Below are 15,553 nucleotides of genomic sequence, written 5' to 3' on the forward strand. Positions count from 1 at the left end.
TGTTTTGGACTTCTGTTGGGGTTCACTCAGCCTCCTGAACAGGCTATTTGGTGAAAAAAAAAAATAAAAACTTGTATTTCAGAAAGAGTATGCATCCCCCTCTACTGGTTCTGCTGCAAATGCCTACAATGGCTGAGTAGAATGAGGCTGGCTGAAAGCAGGGTCAGGACTCGATCCAGGGCTCCCGTATGAGTGACAGGGAGCCTGATATTGGAGCCATTACCTGCTACTTCCCACAGTCTACATCAGCAGCTGCAGTAAATCCAGATAGTCAGATACAGGGCACGTGGCATCTCAGCTAGCATCCCAACTGTGAGGCGAACTGCCCACCCCTACTTGGAATCCTTTTAAGAGTCCCAAAAGTAAAATGGTGGATAGCTGTGGCCATGTCCTGCAGTGTGGACCTCTAGAAACTGATACCCCACTGCCTGTGAACAGGAGCAGATCCCACATCCATCCCTGAGGGGACTCCTTCAAAAAGGTAGCATCCCTGTACCAATCAGGTAACCCAGCTTTTCTTCACTTAGCCTGGCTGACGGGGTTACCTGCTTGAAGAGCCTTTCCAGAAAAAGACAGCCTTAAAGACATCAGCCAAGGGCTTTCCTGAGACACAGCTTTATGCTGATGAAAGGCTGCATGGCACATACTGTCCATACTGCTCAACCCATGTGCTGTACACCTTTAACTCCCTAAAGTCACTCATGCCACTTTTAAGATGATCTGAGATGGGGCCACCATCTCAGTGGGTTGAGCTACTGCCTGTGGTACCAGCATCCTGAATGAGAACCAGTTCAAACCCCAGATGCTTTGCTAACGATCCATTTCCCTGCTAATGTACCTGGGAAAGCATTGGAAGATGACCCAAGTCCTGCGACCCATGTGGGAGGAGTGATGAAATTCTGGGGGGCCTGGTGCCATAGTCTAATGGCTAAAGTCTTTGTCTTGCATGCCCCAGGATCCCATATGGTCACCGGTTCTAATCCCTGCGGCCCCTCTTCCCATCCAGCTCCCTGCTTGTGGCCTGGGAAAGCAGTCAAGGATAGCCTAAAACCTCGGGACTCTGCACCTACATGGGAGACCCAGAAGAGGCTCCAGGCTCCTGGCATCGGATCAGCACAGCTGAAGACACTGCAGCCACTTGGGGAGTGAATGGAAGATGGAAGATGGAAGATCTTCTCCCAGAAAAATAAAATAGGTAAGAAAGACAAAGAAAAGAAAGAAAAGAAAGAAAAGAAAGAAAGAAAGAAAGAAAGAAAGAAAGAAAGAAAGAAAGAAAGAAAGAAAGAAAGAAAGAAAGAAAGAAAGAAAGAAAAGAAACTCTGGGCTCCTGGCTTCAGCCTGGCCCAGCCAGTCCAGCTGTTGCAGCTATCTGGGAGTAAACCAGCAAACAGAAGGTCCCCCTCTGTCCCTCTCTGCAATTATGCCTTTCAAACAAATAAAAACAACCTTTAAGATTACTTAAGGGCAGTGTGCTAAGCTGTCACCTGCACACCATATCTCTTATCAGAGCTCCATTTTGCAGTCCTGGCTTCAGTTGGAATCCAGCTTTCTGCTAATGCACCAGGGAGGATGGCGGAGGGCAGCACAGGTACTACTGCATGGAGACCCAGCGGCGCTCAGGTGCCTAGCCACTGGCTGCAGCCTGTCCCAGTCCCAACTGTTGCTGGGATGTGGGGAGTAAATCAGTGGATGGAAGATCTCAGTCTTTCCTTCTTTATCCTTTGGCCTTTCAAATAAAACACACACAACTCACTCACACACTCACTCACACACTCACTCACTCACTCACTCACACAGAACCTGGTGCAAAGGCTCAATTAGCTAATCCTCCTTACCTTCAAGCACCAGGATCCCATATGGGTGCCGGTTTGTATCTTGGTCACTTCACTTCCCATCCAGTTCCCTGCTTGTGGCTTGGGAAAACAGTAGAGGACGGCCCAAAGCCTTGGGACCCTGGAGGAAGCTCCTGGCTCCTGATTTGGATGGGCTCAGTTCCAGCTGTTGTAGCCATTTGGGGAGTGAACCAGTGGAAGGAAGATCTTTTTCTCTCCTCCTCTCTGCTTGGGGTGCCTATCTATCATATGCAAGGGTCCAGGTCTGAGTCCAGCCACTGCTCCAATTCCAACTTCTGCTCCCAATTCCAGCTTCCTATTCATTTACAACCTGGAAGGCAGCTCAAAGACTCGGGTCCCTGTCACCCATATAGGAGACTTAGATTCAATATTGGGCTTCTGGTTTCACCCTGGCCCAGCCCCGGCTGCTCTGGGCATTTGAAAAGTAAACCAATGTGGTTTACCCTCTCTATTTTTCAAATTTTGAAAAAAGATTTATTTATTTTTATTGGTAAGACAGATGTACAGAGAGGAGAGACAGAGAAGAAGATCTGTCTGATGATTCACTCCCCAAGTGACCACAATAGCCGGAGTTGAGCCGATCTGGAGCCAGGAGCCATGAGCTGCTTCCAAGTCTCCCACATGGGTGCAGGATCCCAAAGCTTTGGGCTGTCCTCGACTGCTTTCCCAGGGAGCTGGATGGGAAGTGGAGCTGCCGGGATTAGAACCGGTGACCATATGGGATCCCAGCGCATACTAGCTGAGGACCTTAGCCGCTAGGCTACCGCTGGACCTTGTTAGAGTCACAGCTCTTACGTGTATTCAATACCACCCAGGGCTGAGGAAGAGTTTGCACAGCCCTATTTCAGTCTCTACAGGTTTGCAACTAACATACATCTACTGCTGGTTGTATTTTACATGAAGTTCAAGGACAGGCCTCATCTTCATTACTACAAAAGTGTTCTTAAATACTATATACCTAGACAAATGAACTAGAAGACTGGAAGAAAATGTGAATCTTTCAGAACTTGATTTTTTTTTTTTTAACTCTTGCCAAGCAGAGACAGAATCAGACAAAGAGACAGAGAGCCCCCACATGCTGGGGCCAGGACAGGCTGAGGCTGGGAGTCAGATACTCCACCCATGTCTCCCACGTGGGTGGCAGGGACCCAAATACTTCAGCCATCCTTGCTGCCTCCCAGGGTCCCCATTAGCAGAAAACTGGAATTGGCAGCCAGAGCCCACACTTGAACCCAGACACTCCAACACGGCAGTGGGCATCTTAACTGCTGGCCCAGTCGCTAGTCCCTGGGCTAACCTTGACCACCCAGGAGACTGTGGAACCCTCGTGTCCCCCTGCATGGATCTAAAAGGCAGACAGCCACGCCCACCCAGCTGGGAAGAGGCAGCAGAGTGCTTTTATGCTCCCAGCTTGTGGGTTTTCCCCTTTATGCAGTTTTTCTTAAACCACATTTTCTTTGCTGCTTTGGTCATGTTGAAGTGTTCTACTTTAAGCTGCCTGATCTCCCTTCTTGAACAGGGTGGGGTCGAAATAAATAGTAGCAACTCGGTGTGTTGTGGAAAGAAAGGGAGCAAGACAACCCAGAAGCTGATTCCATTCACACAACTCAGGCCCTGTGCTCCATGATGGCAGACACTGCATAGCGGCCGGGTCCTGCCTACGTGTTACAGAAAGCTGGTGGCAATAAATCAGGTCCTAGGCTGGGAGGCTGAAATGTAGAGGCAGAGAGATGAACTGATGAACAGCCAGACTGCAGGCAGCCAGGGTAAATGAGAAATCGCAATGGGAGCAGGTAGCACGTCATTCCATGGAGGAGCATCCTCCATCACCAATGACCCCCCTCCACTGCAAAACCTGGCCCTGGAGAACACCCTTCGCTGCCGGCCCTTGTGCCCAGAGCTGGCAGAGGTCCATGAACCAAAGCCCTGGCATGCCAAGTGCCTGGGAATGACCAAAGGAGGCAGTCAGATCCTTCCAGAAAACTTGAGGCAGCCACATTCACATTGGGCTTCCTCTGGAAGAAAACAGGTCAGAGGAAAATGTGTTCTCTGCCACGGAGATGTCTGCAGCAGAGGGAGGAGTTGTCTGCAGCAGAGGGAGGAGTTGTCTGCAGCAGAGGGAGGAGTTGTCTGCAGCAGAGGGAGGAGATGTCTGCAGCAGAGGGAGGAGATGTCTGCAGCAGAGGGAGGAGATGTCTGCAGCAGAGGGGGGAGTTGAGTTGTCTGCAGCAGAGGGAGGAGTTGTCTGCAGCAGAGGGAGGAGATGTCTGCAGCAGAGGGAGGAGTTGTCTGCAGCAGAGGGAGGAGATGTCTGCAGCAGAGGGAGGAGTTGCAAAGCAAGGCACTTTGACTCAACAGACAATTCTGCACTAATTATGAAGACCAAAGAAACCAGGAAGATGGGCCTGGCGCGGTGGCCCAGTGGCTAAAGTCCCCACCTTGCACGCACCAGGACCCTATATGGGCACCAGTTCTAATCCCGGCAGCCCCGCTTCCCATCCAGTTCCCTGCTTGTGGCCTAGGAAGGCAGTCAAGGACAGTCCGAAGCCTTTGGGACCCTGCACCGGTGTGGGAGACCTGGGGGGAGGTTCCTGGCTTCGGATCAGCTCAACTCCAGCCACTGTGGCCACTTGGGGAGGGAATCAGTGGACAGAGGATCTTCCTCTATGTCTTTCCTCCCTGTATATCTGACTTACCAATAAAAATAAAATAAATCTTAAAAAAATTAGTGCTTCTTAAAAAAAATAATAGCTCATAGTTTGTTTCAACCACATTAAATACCCATTCCCCTGGAAGTGACTCCCCTTTCCTTAAAAGGCCAAACTGAAATATCAATGAAATGCTGCAGATTTTATTCAGGGACTGGTGTTGTGGCACAGTATGTTAAGCAGTTACCTGCAACACTGACTTCCCACACCTGACCATCATCTGGGGTCCCAGCTACTCCGTTTCTTTTTTATTTTGTTAAGATGTAGTTGAAAGTCAGAGTTACAGAGGGAGGAAGACAGAGAAAGCAGCAGCAAAGGGCCATGCGTCTGGGCTCCTGCCATCCACGTGTGACACCAGCCTGGAGTTCCTGGCTCCTGGGCCTTTGGCCTGGCCCAGCCCTGACTGGTATGGCCATCTGGGGAACGAACCAGTGCATGGAAGATCTCTCTGATTCTCCCTATCCCTCTGCCTTCCAAATAAAATAAATCTTTAAAAAAAATCTTTTTATTCACTTAAAATAATAGTCACATCGTCTAAATACAAACAATACATCTCTCGAAAAAAAAATCTGACAGTTAGGAAGAAAATTAACACACGCAAGCTAAGCATCTGGCCTCACAATTAAGATGCTCGGCTAGAAGATGCTTCCATCCCACATCAGAGGGCCAGGTCTGCGCCCCCGCTCTGCTTCTCATTACTGCTTCCTGCTAATTTGCACCCTGGGAGGCAGCAAGTGTGTGCGTAAGAACTTGGGTCCCTGCCACTCACATGGGAGCCCCAGATGGAGTTTGCAGCTTCAGTTCCGCCCTGCCTCAGCCACAGCAGGATTCAGGCAGGGACCACAGAATGGGAGCTCTCTGTCTCTCAGGTGAATGAATGAATGAATGACTGAATGAACGCATCCTCCCCCTCTTTAGCGGCACTTTGCAGCACGCATGCTCCAGTCTGTCTGTCTACATCCACCGCAGAGAGCTCTGTTCAGACTCTGGAAGCCCAGGAGGGACTGGAAGAGATGGCATCTGACTCTGAACTTAGAAACTGAAGATGCCTGAGGGAAAGACGAGGGAGAGCAGGGGCAGAGGCCCGAGCACACAGCAGGCATCAGGCCGGAAGGGCAGGATGACCAGGGCAGGCGCTGGACCAGTCTGAACAACACCTTTGCTGTCATCAAGTGTTAGGCCCTGTGGGCCACCCGATCTCCCAGAGGGAAGGAACCGGAAGTCCACAGTTTGCTGCTGAGACCTAAATGAGGTCTGTCCCCCTGGAGCCTCGTCCCCATGTGCAGCTGCCTTGGGAGGGGGCTGGGTCACGGTGACAGAGCCTCACCAATGGATTAATGCCTGGTTCGCATAGGGCTCCACTCTCATGGGGCTGGTGCAGTTAGCCCAAGAGCAGGTTGCTAGGAGGCAACTCTATCCTCACTGCCTCACACACTCCCATCCGCCCTCTGCCCTGAGCTAAAGCAGCCACGATGCAGCAATATGACCTTGATCTTCCCAGCTGCCAGGACCCAGGAGCTACAATGAACCTCTTTATCCCTTACAAAGCCTTGGGTGTTGTGGTACAGCAGCAGGAAAGGCACTAAGGCACAGACTCGGCATACAGACAACAGAGGCAGAGCTGGGACTGAACCCAGACACACACTGCAACCCAGGCCATGCAGTCGGCCGGCAGAGCCCCATGCCCACATACCGTTCATATTCCAGGTGAAGGCGTCCCGCAACTTCTGCCCGTCAATCTCCATATCCAGGCGGATGGGGACCAGCACCTCGGGCTGGGACGCGTTCTCGTGGATCACAGCTGGGTCATGGTCATCAAAGCTGAAAGTGGAACAGCAAAAACGTCACAGGCCACACCAGAGGCAGGGTCCTAAGGATGGGGGCTGTCCACCTCCCTCTCTGCTTGGCAGGTCACTGCGAATCGGGCTGGAGGGGAAAGGCTACACCTCTGACACACACCTGTCAGCTACCAGCTGAGGCCACTGAGGGCCTCGAGGCCACAGTCTCACGGAGCGAAAGGGAGAGACCACATGACAAGAGCCGCCTGACCAGTAGACAGCACTGCATCGGGGCAGGGCCACGTGCTTCACAGATGCATGGGGGAGAGATGGAAGTGCTAACCTGGGCAGCAGAACAAGACCCGGAAGTACATCAGAGGTGATGTCAGGCCCACAGTAGGCAGGACATTCACAGCAGGCTGTGGGAAAGCAGAAGGGTGTCTGCAGAGAGGAGATGCTGGAGCTGACGGCTGCCTGTCTCAGGCCGCAGATCCCAGCCTTGGGACCGTGCAACCCAGGGAGATAGCCAGCGAAGGAAGACAATGAGGGAAGAGCTGGTGCAATCAGGCAGGGGAGACTAAAGAGATGGCTGAGGGTTGCCTTGCCCTGGGAGAGCCTGGGAAGCAGGTGACAACCCAACAGGGAGGGGACAACCCAACAGGGAGGGGACACTACACCTGGTAGCAGGTGTAAGCACTCTAAGAGGTGAGACTGAGGAGGGGACAAGGATGCAGAGACAAAATTTCCTTCTAAATGGGACAGTAAGTGACACCTGAAAGGAGATGGGAGAGGGAGCGAGGGAGGGAGAAGGGAAAGGAGAAGAGAGACAGACAGGACAAGCCATGGAGCAGCGAGCTCCGGCACAAGGTGTGGGTCCACAGCGTCGGTGGCTTGAGGCCCCCACAGCAGGGAGGAGGCTGCTGTGCACCATGCTGGTGAGCACGCTAGAGCTCGTATGCTCCCAGCCCCGCAAGCTCAGCTTTGGCCGAGTGTGCAGGAAGGCTGGGGAATTCTGTGTGAAGTGGCTGGCTGGCACTGCCCAGGATAAAGAGAGCTGGCTGCCATGCTGAAGACGCGGGAAGGTAGGCGATACACAGCTGGGACTGCTGCCAAGACTCAGAGCTGGTCAAGCCAGGTAGGGAGCTGGTCCAAGCCCAGAGACTCAGAATGCTGGGCAAGTAGGAATTTGCCAACATCAGGATAATTCTCTGCCTGAGGCACAGGCATCCCATATGGGTGCCAGTTCACGTTCCAGCTGCTCCACATTCCATCCAGCTCCATGCTGATGGGTCTGGGAAAGGCAGTAGAGGATGGCTCTCAAGTCCTTGGGACCCTGCACCCACATGGGAGATCCGGATGAAGCTCCTGACTTCTGGCTTTGGATTGATTCAGCTCTGGCCATTGTGGCCATTTGAGGAGTGAACCAGCAGATGGAAGATATCTCTCTCTCTCATATTCTCTGTAAATCTGCCTTTCAAATACAAGTAGATAAATCTAAAAAAAGAAGGAAAGGGCAAGAAAGAAAAAAGAAAGAATTTGCCAAGACTGGCTTGTGGCAGGAGAAAAAGGAAGGAGTTGAGAGGGAGCTCTGGGCTTCCGGCCTGAGAGAAGGACAGGATTAAAGCAAGCGGCCAGCCAGCATGTAGCCAAGGAGGTAAGGGTTGTGGCTGGGGGAGACCCAGGCTGCAGAGGCAGGAGCTCAAGAATGGCCCTCGGAGACGCTGATATCTGTACCCCTAAAACCTACAACCACAGCCTCAAATGGCACTCAACAGGCCTGTACAGAGGTGATTAAGTAAGCGGGCATCAGAGATGAGCCCTGTGGGCCCCAGATCACATCGCAGTGTCCTACAGAAGACGGGGAGATTCCATACACTAGGAGATCATGTGCCCAGGGACAGAGTGCTGCAGCCACCAGAGCAGAGGCAGCAAGAAGGGGACCTGCCCTGAAGCCTTTGCCACACCTGACGATCAGCCCCGTGAGGCTTACATGGGCTTCCGGGCCCTAGAACTGCAATCACGTGGTCTGTCCTACTCATAGCCACCTGGCTTGACAGGGCCTGTTCCCGTAGCTCCAAGAAATGGACATGGTGGGGGTCCCATGGAGGGCATTTCAAACTGAGGACAGGATAGCGAGGGAAAGCAGGCAGGGCTGGGGAAGCTGGGGAAAGTCCAGGAAGACAGCATTTAAAGAGGAGGTAGCTGCGTAGTGTTGAGGGGAACCCCGGGTCAAAGCAGAGGGGCCTTTTGGGAAGGAGACAAAATGTGCTGGAACCCAGAGAGCAGCTGTGTGGGCTCACCAGAGGGGGAAGGTCCTCTTCTTGTCCCGGCCCATGCGGTTCCTGTTGATGGTGGTGGAGCATGGCACGGCGTCCAGGTGGTGGGAACTGTTGGGCAGGGTGGGCACCCACTGGCTGTTCCTTTTGGCTTTCTGTTCCCTGCAAAGACATGGGAAAATGTTCCAGGGTGAGCCTGTAAGGCTGGCTTAGCAGACTCCTGCTGAGCCCCTGCCAGCTCCAGTCCTTAAAGAATGTGTGTGCCCCACAGACACTACAGGGGTGCACCCCACAGGCCTCTCCAGCACCTATTGGTGCCAGGGCAAGGAGAAGGGCAGGGAGGGTTTCAGGCATGGCCCAGTGCTCCCCGAGGGTGTGACTCCTCAGCAGGTAGCTTGGAGGTTTGAAGGGAAAGACGGGAGTGTGTGATACGGCTGGCATTAGGAACCACCAGCTCAGACAGACAGGCTACAGCGGGGATTTGGGGCTTGCCAATCCAGTTCTCAGTTCCTGCCTCAAGTAGTTCCTTGTTCTTCCTCGTGCAGGTCTCAGGGGTGAGGTGAAGGCAACCCCAACATCAGGACAGAATACTTGCTTTAGTCGCAGCCACAATGGGTGCTGTAAATCCCTTCTCTCCCCACCCATGATCAAGATGTGGTGCAAGCGGCCTCAGACTTAGAAAAGGAGCTGCCGGGCCCAGGACTCAGGCAGGCCCTGACCTGCTGTGCCTCTGCCCTCCACCACTGCCCAAGAATGACAAAGAGCTGCTTGCTGGGCTGCTGGTTCCCAGCCCTGACCACATCAACCCACCCAGAGAACAACAGCTTTAGGAGTGAACTCCTGAGTCCCACCCAGACCAACTGACTCCCCTCGGGACTGGGGTAGCACCCAGGAATGTGCATTCTAAACAACTTCCATGGAAGGTTCTGGCGCAGCTGGGCTCAGGTCCCCGACACCTCCTCTTTCCTGCCTGGCTGTCCTCCAGGGGGCCTAACCATCGAGATCCGCACTCCTGCCCCATCTCACGGGAGCAAGCCTTCGCTCACCTCTGCCAAGCTCTCCCATCTCAGAGGCTGAACGGGGCCAGCGCCATGACAGCTCCCAGGAGCTCCTGAGGAGCACAGAACCCCAGAAAGCCCACCTCCCTGCTTTTGCCAGGATCCTCCCAAGAGCCCTGAGGTGGGGCAGGGGCTGCCAGAGCAGCAGGCAGCCAGCTCCAGGTGCTTCCCTCCAACCTGGGCCATCCCTCCTGGTCCTGCCTCAGCTGGACTCTCCTCCCTCAGCTGATCCTCATGGACCCAATCATGAAAAAAACTCTGCCCCATAAAAGGAGCTGAGCTGAGACAAACTAAGAAACAGTGTTTTTTTTTTTTTTTTTTTTTTAAAAAAAAGGATGTCCACATGTGACTAATTTCCTTCCACAGCTTTCCTTGAGGCTCTAGCCTTCCTTCTGTCCTCAGCTCATGCCCCGTGGGTAAGGGGAGGCGAGAATCTGCAGAGCACACGTTGAGGGTGCCAGCTGGGCTGGCTATAGGCCACCCTGCTCACGGGGAAGTCATCAAAACAGAGCATAGTTCAAAGCATCTGGGAAGAAATGACTTCCACAACCACATCACTCCCAACAACCACCCTCCCCAACCTCCCCCAGCGCACCCTGGCTCTTGGGCCCAGAAAAGTCTGCTTTCTTCAGTGATGGAAGCACAAGGTACAACCTCGTACTGCGTATGCCCCAGGTGGCTGCAGAGGCTGCCTAACGATAATATAGGAAACCGGGCCAGGGAGATGGTTTAATGGCTAAATCCTCTGCCTTGCAGCACTGGCAGCCCATATGGATACCAGTTGGTATCCCGGCTGCTCCACTTCCCTTCTAGCTCCCTGCTTGTGGCCTGGGAAAGGCAGCAGAGGATGGCCCAAAGCCTTGGGACCCTGCACTGACATGGGAGACCTGGAAACTCCTGCCTCCTGGCTTTGGATCGGCTCAGCTCAAGTCACTGTAGCCATTTCAGGGAGTGAACCAGAGGAAGGAAGATCTTTTTCTCTGTATCTCCTTTTCTCTGTAAATCTGACTTTCCAATTAACAATAACAATAATAATAAAAATTTAAAAATGATAACACAAAGAAACTCCAGTTCCTGGAGAATGGATTAAAGAGGTAAACTTATTTTGCTGCAAATGAAATCTATGCATTTAAAAAAATATATATGTAACACACATTCTCTATGAACTTTCTGAAGACCCCATGTGTAAGGGTTTGCCTTACACATCCAGGTTCAAATGGCTGCATCATCACCTACCTGGCCTCTCCTTAAGGCTGGACACTGAGGTGGCAGCATAGCTCCATTATTATCCACAACCTTTCAAGGGTTTATTCATTTTGTTTTTCAGTGATCTCTTCAGGATATATGTGGCACAGTGAGTTAAGCAGCCACCAGGGACACCAGCATCCCATGTAATTGCCAATTCAAGTCCCAAATGCTCCCCTTCCTACCCAGTTCCCTGCTAATATGCGCCTGGGAGAGCAGCAGAGGATGACCCAAGTGCTTGGGCCCCTACTACCCATGTGGGAGACCTGGATGGAGTTTCGGTGGTTTTGGCCTGACCTAGCTCTAGTTATTGTGGCCCTCTAGAGAGGAAATCAGTAAATGGAATATTTCCTTCTTTGTCTCTTCCTCTTTCTTAACTTTGCCTTTCAAATAAATAAATCTTTTTTAAAAAAGTAAAATTGGGGCCCGGCGCGGTGGCGCAAGTGGTTAAAGGTCCTCGCCTAGCACGCCCGGGATCCCATATGGGCGCCGGTTCTAATCCTGGCAGCCCCGCTTCCCTTCCAGCTCCCTGCCTGTGGCCTGGGAAGGCAGTCGAGGACGGCCCAAGGCTTTGGGACCCTGCACCCGCGTGGGAGACCCGGAAGAGGCTCCTGGCTTCGGATCGGCATAGTATCGGCCCGTTGCGCTCACTTGGGGAGTGAATCATCGGACGGAAGATCTTCCTCTCTGTCTCTCCTCTCTCTGTATATCCGCCTTTCCAATGAAAAAATAATAAAAATAAATCTTTAAAAAAAAAAAAAAAAAAAAAAAAAAGAACAGAAACGACTGATAAATAAGCGGTCACATTTCTGGGTATCCTGGATAATATTCAAAAAAAAAAAAAAAAAAAAAAGTAAAATTAATGAGGGCTCAGTGTGCCGTGGCCTAGTGGCTAAAGTCCTCGCCTTGAACGTGCCGGGATCCAATATGGGTGCCGGTTCTAATCCTGGCAGCTCCACTTCCCATCCAGCTCCCTGCTTGTGGCCTGGGAAAGCAGTTGAGGACAGCCCAAAGCCTTGGGACCATGTACATGGTCAACCTGGAGGAAGTCCTGGCTCCTGGCTTTGGATTGGCTCTGCTCCAGCCGTTGCACTCACTTGGGGAGTGAATCATTGGATAGAAGATCTTCCTCTCTGTCTCTCCTCCTCTCTGTATATCTGACTTTGTAATAAAAAATAAATAAATCTTTAAAAATAACAAGAAAAATTTTAAAATGAAATTAATGAGCCAGAAGACAAAACAAAAATTTTTTGATAATATTGTGTTTTACAAAAGACCCAATGATCTATAGAGGGTTAGGCACTGCAGCACAGAGGGCTAGGGGGTTGAGTCCAGCTACTCCACTTCACAGTCAGCTTTCACTAATGCTCCTGGGAAGGCAGTGGAGAACGGCCCAAGTCTCTGAGCCCTGAGACCCATGAGTTCCTAGCTTCAGCCCAGCCTATCAGCAGGCATTTGAAGAGTGAGTTGGTAGACGAAGAAATCACAAATCTATCTATCTACCTATTTATCTATCTATCCACCTATATGGTTATCTCTATCATTTCCCCCCTCTCTTTCGAGCTTTTTATTCACTCAAAACTATTGCTGATGCTTGGGTGAGTTGATCCGAGGCTGCATGTTTCCTAACAAAATTAGGTCCACTTTCAAAGCATTCCTGACTATTCTCCAGGATGTGGGAGTCGGCTTAGGTTTCTTAGGAATTCCTAAGCTACAGAAGAGAACTCAGAAACCCAGCTGACAGCACTTGCCAAGTGTTAGAAAGTACTCCAGTTCAACTTCACACCAAGCAATTCTCAAGTCTGAGAAAAATCCGTGTGGGTGTGGATCCTAGGACCACGGCCAGCCAGGTGTGCGTTACCTGAGGTAGGTGGGGGGCTCCGTGCTGATGGACACGGCCTTGTACTTCTCATCGTTGCCATCCAGGATCTCTTCTACCTCTGAGGCTTTTAACAGAGTCACGCTGGTGGCGAGGGTCGTGTACCCATGATCTGTAAGTGGAGAGGAGGCACTCGGTCACTGTGCTGGTGGCAGGTGCCAAGTAGCAGCAAGCCAGTCGGATCCAGCACATCAAGGTCCTCACATGCGGGAGGTGGGAAAAGCAAGGTGTCAAACTTACTACTGCCGAATGTTGGCCTCTTCCAAAAGGGCAACCTGGCCCGAAGGTTTTATTGGGTAGGTCCCGTGGGCATGAACTTGGACTAGACTACTGCCAGACCACTGGCTTGGTGCAGAGCAAGCCCTCAGGGTGGGGGTGGAGGCGGCAGCAGCAGCCACAGCAGCAGCCACAGCACCAGCATGGCACAGCCAATGGGGACTCGAGACTCCAGGATATGTGTTCTTGGGTCCTTGCTCAGGGCTGGGGAAGGGAAGGCTCCAGAGGGACACCCCAGTGGGAAGAGGTCTGACACCACCACGATCCACAACAACACGAAGCGAGGTGGGCGATGGAATGAGAGATGGAAACGACTTTTCTTTTAAAACAAGAGCCCAGAGAATTGGAAAGAGCTGCTTCATGCCAAACAGGACTTCCTGTGCCCGAGCTAGTGTGGACACGGGGTTAAGGGGAGAGAAGAGGTGTGAGTGGGGGGCCGCTTGATCCCTAGCTCTTTTAAGGAACCCCTGTCTCCTCCTAGAGGAATCAAGCAGTTGTGGGAAAGGTCCTCCCCAAAGCACAGGGCGGGAAAGATGCCAAGACTTCGCCCAGGGACTTGCAGAGGGGAAAAAGCCAAGGTGGACAGGTACTGTGGGAGGGACTCGTGCCCCACCAGGCAGGAGGCGGGCACATGGGAAACGCTCTAAGTGGGCGAATTGCACATCCAACAGCAGCTCCGGCTCCTGCGTTAAAAGAACCACTACTTTCTGTCCACAGTGGACTAAACCACAGCAGCTCCTATGCACACAACCACACAGGGCAGACCACGTAGCACCATATATGCATGCGCAGTCTCTCTCTCTCTCACACACACACAACACACCTAGGCCCAGGGCAGCTCTCTCTAAGACGCCACTGTTAAGTGTGAAGCAGTGTTGCCACCTGCCAAAAGGGACTGTGTCCACAAACACAAATGTCCCCGTGGGAACGTCTCCCTGGAGAGCATTGTTCCGTCCTGCACAGAGCTGCCACGGCCCCAAACACGCTGGTCTCACTCAGTCGGGGGGGCACACGCAGCCAAGCCCCAAGCACATGGCGGGCCACGACGAGCAGGGACATGCACACACATGCCCGGGCACACTGGCTGCCAGGATGTAGTGCTATGAGATGGATGTGCTCTGAGAAGCAAGCAGTGAAAGCCCCAGAGGGGAGTGGGAGCGGCAGCCTCCACCCGCCACTCGGGCTGCATGGAGGATGGTTGTGGCGACACGCCCACGGCAGATGGCAGAGCATCGCAGCATTTCCTAAAACGTTTTGACACCAACGTGTCTTCACGGCACCTGCTATCTGCCCCAGCCTGGCCTGGCCCCCGCACATGCTGTCCCCACTGGTCCCTGCCCACCAGCCAGGGGGATGCCTCATAAGGACAGACTGCCCACAGCTCCTGGAGGTGCCCCTGAGCTCCCGCAGGGCGGCCTGCCCCACCCGGAGACACCCGTCCTGCCCCGCTCGGACTCACGCTGCTGTGAAGACACTCTGGGGTGAAAACGCTTTAACTTCATGACAGAAGCGAGTGGTTTTGAAACAGGTTTACAAACCCTCGTGAAGACGCACCCTTAGTGTTAGGTTTTGTTTTTTTACCATGTGACGATGCAACTATTTTCTTCCTTTCTTCCACAGTGGCTAGCCGCCTCCAGAGCGAGGGGTATCTCTTGTACAGAGAACCTCGGAACATACGGAGGTAGTTTCCCACCTATGAGTAAAGCAAGAAGGCTCATTATGAGGGTCGCGGCCTTGCACGGAAGGGGAGGTTCCTGGCGCAGCAAGCAGCCCAGCGACAAACCTGGACCATGACGTGGCCCCTAGGCGTCCGGCTCTTGGCAACAGTAAAACACATTTCTGCTGACACCAAGAGGTCAACTGCAGCGCACATCTGGCCCACATCTGTGCATCCATGTTCCGAAAGGCCTGGCCGCGGGTTGCAAGGAAGGGCTCACTCAGAAGCCCCTCTGCCCCAGGTCAGCCAGGAGTTCTCAGTGATTGAATGTTGGACTCGGGCTCTCTGGCACTTTCCAGAAATGTGAGGCTTCTGCGACCTTCTTTTATCTTAGGAAGACGACTTTGATATTTTTACGATGTCATAAACACCGAAAAGGGAGCTTTTAATTCTCGACAGATGCAGCATAATTTTCCCCTACAGCCTGGGCTTTGTTTAGTAACAAAACTCAAACCAGGGAAACCAAAGGAATTTTCCAGAACTTAAAAAGCACTGATTGGCAATCACCAGACTGCCATATAAATCATTACTTCCCCACACAATAGCTTCAATCTGCCTGTAGCCAATAATGGAAGTTGAACTTTCTTAATGAAGAGAAAACTAGTCCTCAAGTGTTGATACTAACATGCCGTCATCTCAGTGACTTTCCACATTGATCCCTTGACAGTCGCATGGCCCATCAGGACTAGGTGACCGGCGCTGGCTCTATGTGTGCCTGCAATCATTTCCCCATTTTGAGTCTCTTGACTCGTTTGTCAAAAGT

The 15,553-nt window shown here is 52.3% G+C and overlaps 1 protein-coding gene across 2 annotated transcripts in view; it reads right to left on the reverse strand.

Annotated features, from left to right (window-relative positions):
* Positions 1-15,553, reverse strand: part of SMARCB1 (SWI/SNF related, matrix associated, actin dependent regulator of chromatin, subfamily b, member 1) — a 35,440-nt gene that overhangs the window by 15,813 nt on the left and 4,074 nt on the right. The window contains exons 2-5 of one of the 2 annotated variants that reach the window (XM_041003530.1): positions 14,655-14,766; positions 12,780-12,909; positions 8,640-8,777; positions 6,255-6,382 (exon numbers count right to left, since the gene is read on the reverse strand). In XM_041003530.1, coding sequence (XP_040859464.1) covers positions 6,255-6,382; positions 8,640-8,777; positions 12,780-12,909; positions 14,655-14,766 — 508 coding nt within the window. Of the gene's footprint in view, positions 1-6,254; positions 6,383-8,639; positions 8,778-12,779; positions 12,910-14,627; positions 14,767-15,553 lie in introns of both variants that reach the window. The other variant, XM_041003529.1, reaches the window with a different exon arrangement.

The sequence above is a fragment of the Ochotona curzoniae genome, unplaced genomic scaffold (genome assembly GCF_017591425.1).
Source record: "Ochotona curzoniae isolate NIBS_2020 unplaced genomic scaffold, NIBS_Ocur_1.0 scaffold_274, whole genome shotgun sequence".
NCBI classification, from domain to species: Eukaryota; Metazoa; Chordata; class Mammalia; order Lagomorpha; family Ochotonidae; genus Ochotona; species Ochotona curzoniae.